Raw genomic sequence first — 5,601 nt, 5'->3', positions numbered from 1 at the left:
GACTCTGATCAAGCTGAATAATCGACGCCATTTTAAGTCAAAATATTTTGCTGAGTCATCTGAGAAAAATAGCAGATAACTTCACAGTACAACATTTTGTCTGGGCAGACTTTCTAAAGTCAAGATGGCGTTAAGATTCCACGTTAATTAATTGGTTCGTTAGCAGATCACACTTCGAAGTAAGACAAGATACCAACACCTATACGCAATATACGAGGAGGTTCAAAACTTCCGTAGGGGCCTACGCAGTTCGTTAAAAATTTGAAATTTGTTTACAGTATAGCAGGACTTTTAAAGTGCAATTTGAAATAAATTGAGTGCACAGAAGAGTAAATGTAGAGAGTGCCGTGATTAAAGAACCATACAAAGACAACAGTGAACTGTGCCATCACCCTGTCAATTTACAACTCTTATATAAACAGATAGCGACACTGTCTATCTGCTTTTTTCACCAAAGTATTTTTTTCCGAAATGGCACGTACTGCCAGTGTTTTCTGAGCCGGTCTGACTAATAATTCAATAAAGCGTTGCTTGCGACATTGAAACGTTGTCTTATAAGAGCACTTTATACATGCTTCCCGAAATTGGTGGCTTGCTTTGGAACTAACTTTCCCCCTTGTCCGTCATTAAAGGCATTCAAGTATGTTGGTCAACCATGACTATCTCCTTTGTCCCTCCACCATAAGGCCTAGTTTCCCCTTATGACATCACTATTTCGGACACTCAGCGCCCCATTTCTGGAAAGGTGTATATTGGGTATCCGAATCATATTTACATGACTCGGGGTCATGCGTGTTCCGATGCAAATGCACTTTGTCGCTACTTGAATTATGCATATCCATCAATATTTGCCTAGCACCCACGGCCAGGACATCATAAATGTTCCGAATGCAAGCCTAACATGTAAACACACGTGTCTTAAAGGCGTACAAGCTTCGTCAAAAAGATAAAATTTATAATAGAATTTGAAAATTAACATTTCCGTTAAAATGTACCTGGTATAAATTTCTGCATTGCCATTGTGTAAACAGATATCCAAATACTATGACTACCAAGTTTCAGTAAATCCGTATGCATCACAACTGCACTACAGCATTTTGTATAAATGCATTGCTATTCCGGACCACCGGTAATTACGAACGGCGTATAATGCACATATATGATATTTAATTGTCATAAACCGCGAGGAAACATGACGTACACCATGTGATTTCTTCTTGAGAACGAATCATCACATGAGCCTGCCAGGAAACAGCGGACCTCGTGTCACATCTTTTTCGAAGCATTCGGCGACAGCATCAAGTTTGTGTACGCGATGGATGTCATGAATAGCCTATGACTGTCGACGTTTTGTCATGCTACGTTTCGCCTCATCGGCAGAGCCAACACGTCTAAATGCGGTGAGTTTATTTCGCATGACAGATCAGTGAAGTTGTGCAAAGTTGCAGCGTTGAAAGCTCAATGACTTTACACCGGAACGCCATCGGATTCATCGACTCGACGCAGCAGAACAACGACTTCGTCGGGACCGAATATGTTATTGAAATATAGTTGTGTGATAAGGATTAACTCTTCCATCAGTTTGATGCATCTCGATCACGATTTCATCTCGAGAATACGTCACGAAAACCGTTTAACAATGGTACACACATTTTGATGACATTTCATTCAAATCCTGGTGCTTACTTTGACTACATGTAAGTATACCACTATGAAACTGTGACTTCTCTAACTGAACGTTACGATTTCTTTGGAGATGATTTTCCCTGCTGAATGCAGAGCTGAAAAAATGCGTCGTTTTCTCACAAAACAGATACGGAATTTCAACATCGGTTTATTCCACTCTCCAAGGGTTTACAAGCGGTTGCTTAAACTGTCAATAGGTGTCGTGCTGCTGATCGCATTTCTGGTTTACTTTCTGATGATACCATGTTTCTATCATGTTCACTACCCTGGTTTGGACTACGAAGAAAGTGAGGGAGAAACCGATTTACATGCCCTAGGCGAACGGTTACCAATAATTGTAATTCTGACCGTACTACGTAACTCAGAAACGAAACTGGTGCAGTATAAAAATCTACTCCATCACTTGAGCTATCCCCACAACCTGATATCAGTAATATTAGGCGAATATGACAGTACAGATGACACAGCAGGCCTGGCCAGTGATTTAGTTAGTTCATTGGATGGAGAATTTAGGCGTGCGGCATTTTACCATTTGACAGAATTTGATCGGAAGAAGCGCGGAAATTCCAAGATGGCGCCCGAAAAATATGGCGAGGAGAAGGAGATTGATCGCCTCAGTCATCTGGCGTCTGCACGGAATGTTTTGCTGACACTTGGTTTAGAGGATGAGGATTGGGTCATGTGGTTAGATATTGACATAAAGAGGGCGCCGCGTGACTTGCTACAGCTTATGCTAAAAGCGAATAAAACAATTGTTGCTCCGCAGTGCGTCACTCAATACAGACATTCGCTATTTACATATCATGAGTACGATTTTCATACTTGGCGGGAAACAGAGGCCTCATTAGCATACCAGGCGGGGAAGAAAAAGCCAAAGTATATATTTCTGGAAGGTTACAACCAACCTCGCCCGAAGAGAATATATCTTGTTGATTTGTACAGGGACAGTGATGTCGTAAAAGTGAACGGGGTTGGCGCATGCGCCTTGTTAGTGAAGGCGGATCATCATCGAAGAGGTTTAAACTTTCCGGCAGTCTTCTATAAAAATCATATTGGGTCCGAGGGCCTGGCTCGAATGGCGCAGGATATGGGGATATCAGTTTGGGGGATGCCGAGAATAGCAGTTTTACATTCTTGAGAATTAGGACATATATTATTATGTAGCAGCCAATCAGAATCGTCAGAGTGGTCCAATTGGTCACTTACAACACCTAAGTGTCATTGCATTAGCATCGCCTCACATCTCGGTCAAAACAAAAATTGTCTTCCAAATTATTCATGGCATCGTTGACTTGAGTGGACGGCTTTGAAGGCGGCTATTGTTCTAACCGATGTATGTGAACTACTCACAATATCACGGTATGTCAAACATATACATGTATGTAAAACAGGGTATTCCGACGTAAGCATGGTCGCCCTATACCAATGAATGTGATCACCAAGTGTCTTGTCATGATCATCAAATTTGTCAATTAATACTTGATACCATCCAAGGAAAGGTCGTTTTGCGAGTAATACATATACATATTGGCAGCGTCTCGTAACGGCGTTGGTCGGAGGTGAGACTATAAGCGACCGATAACCGGCGCCGGGAATTCGGAGTGTTCCACACAGTGTCAATGATGATTCAACAAAAAATGCATTCGTTGGTAAGTGAAATCGTTCATGCAGAATCGCGCTTGTCGCATTCGCAGTGACGTGACAACATGGTGGCCAGTAATGCTCTATAAAATAACTTTTATCATGAGTGTGTGGAGAATTTGCCTGAATTTGGAGATGCTAGACGTGCAAGAACTTGAGAGGTCAAGTACAAGATTTGCATTGTAAATAGACGAAGACCTCGAGGTTGATTGAAAACGCATTCCAGTGCAATGCCTCAAAATGGCTTATTGGCCATGCCAACATTTATTTCATCAACACCAGACAAGGAACAGGCTCGCTTACATGATCTTCTTGCACCGCTGTTGACTCTGAACATGCTATTTCAGCTAGATAGCAAACACATGGTCGAGAGTTCGATCTGGATAGGCAATGCATTGGCGACACCGTGTTCTGTCTGATGGTCAATATTTCCCGTCTTGGCCTTTGTTTCGACACTGTTGTAATATATCAACCAGTCTTGGATCGATAAAACAAATACATGTTTTTTATTGCATTATGTACATTCATGTTCTTTAAAATCATAGTTTAGGCATATGACGCACCGTAGGACACTATTTTTCCTATTCGATAGCCAATATTGATAAGCATAAGAAATCAATACATGCATTCATTAAAACATGAATCTTGCCAACACGACATTCGTAAGATAATCGAGGTTTTACGATCCAAGCTCGCTTCAATAACTACTACAAATCAAGACACGGGCCGAGCCAGGAAAGGACGCCCTGACCACCGGCTACATGGTGTCGCCAAACAATTTCTATCCAAATCGGACATGGTGGACGGCATCGAACGATCAATGTGCATTACATGTATCTTCCATTTCCTAAATGTGCAGAAATGATCTGAAGCGCCAGTCACACCTTGACGGTTTGCGTTATAACAGACGTCCAATAGAGAGCAAAGTCCAATCCGATGTTGTCCGTTTGCATGCGTTTCCGATTTGTCTTTTGTTCTGGGAATGCGTTCCTTTTTAGGCACGGTCGGGCGAAGTTCGCTTCATCCGGAGGTATGTTTTGTGCATGTACAAACTTTGGAACATCCTCCACCAGGCAACCACATTCGCCTGGTTGTACGGTTCGTTTGTGTTGGGCATGTGTTTTGTTCGGAATTAGTGCTTTCCTCCTCCTGTACTTGTCAGTTCATGCGGCCACGTCCGGTGGACGTGGTTCGAGGCCCGACGACCACCTGACATGCAGCGGATGAACAGGAGGTGTACCGCATCCACAGCGGACAATGATCTGATAAAGGAACGCATAGGAACCGAGGAATAACTGATATGTTACGGGCTCCACCGGACAAAATAGACGACTTTAAGATTTGCAAAGTAGAAGTGCCGTACATGTAACGGGGCTTCTCCGGGTCCACGACGGACAACAAGTGCACAAACTTTGGAACAGACCACACTAGACAACCACGTCCGCCTGGTTGTATGGTTCGTTTGTGTTGGGCATGCGTTTTGTTCGGAACTAGTGCGTTCCTCTTCCTGTACGTCGCAGTTCATGCGTTGATGTCCGGTGGACGTGGCTCGAGGCCCGACTACCACCTGACATACGCGGATGAACAGGAGGTGTACCGAATCCACAGCGGACAATTACCTGATAAAGGAACGCATGGGAACCGAGGAATAACGGATGTGTAACGGGCTCCACCGGACAAAATGGACGACTTCAAGATCTGCACAGTATAAGTGTCGTACATGTAACGGGGCTTCTCCGGGTCCACGACGGACAACAAAATACATCCTCCCGGTTATGCGGCTTCCCTGACACATCCTTCCTGGTCTTGTTTTTGATATGTGTTCTTTGTGCTTTGTATTCCAAAGTCAAAGGCGCTCCTCAACCCATTCCAGGACTTGGCCTTCTTCCTGCTAATCTCGTAGAAGTCAAGATTTTGTTTGCTGTTTTCTTTGACCTCGAAATCTATTAAGAAGGGCTTTTAATTTCAGATGGCTCTTCATGGCCCTCTGGATCCGCAGTGACTGCCTCTCTGGGGCGGTGGCAGGTTTTCCTCTGACATCCGAGTGTTGAGAGGGGGACCTGGCATCCTTACTCTTTGTCATGGCATCACCACCCGCGGACTTAACCCCCCCCCCCACACACACACTTTTCCCTTGTACATCTTGCACAGCAGTATAGACCAGATAAGCCTGATGATATAATGTCAGTGCAGCCATGTTTTGTCCTTGATCCCATGGCAGATGATCTGTTAACTCCACCACTCGCATTTCGAGCTCCGCTATTCGAACGTTGT

At 43.8% G+C, this 5,601-nt stretch overlaps 1 protein-coding gene across 1 annotated transcript; it reads left to right on the top strand.

Annotated features, from left to right (window-relative positions):
- Nucleotides 1-2,257: 2,257 nt before the first annotated feature.
- Nucleotides 2,258-2,824, top strand: LOC135502815 (uncharacterized). The gene has a single exon (XM_064795919.1). The coding sequence runs from the start codon at nucleotides 2,258-2,260 to the stop codon at nucleotides 2,822-2,824; it is 567 nt and encodes a 188-aa protein (XP_064651989.1).
- Nucleotides 2,825-5,601: the final 2,777 nt, after the last annotated feature.

This window comes from Lineus longissimus, chromosome 19, assembly GCF_910592395.1.
Source record: "Lineus longissimus chromosome 19, tnLinLong1.2, whole genome shotgun sequence".
NCBI classification, from domain to species: Eukaryota; Metazoa; Nemertea; class Pilidiophora; order Heteronemertea; family Lineidae; genus Lineus; species Lineus longissimus.
This window is presented reverse-complemented; position numbering and strand designations above follow the sequence as displayed.

Coding starts and splice junctions, on each gene's coding strand:
- LOC135502815 (XM_064795919.1), top strand. CDS start 2,258: ATGGCGCCCGAAAAATATGGCGAGGAGAAGGAGATTGATCGCCTCAGT.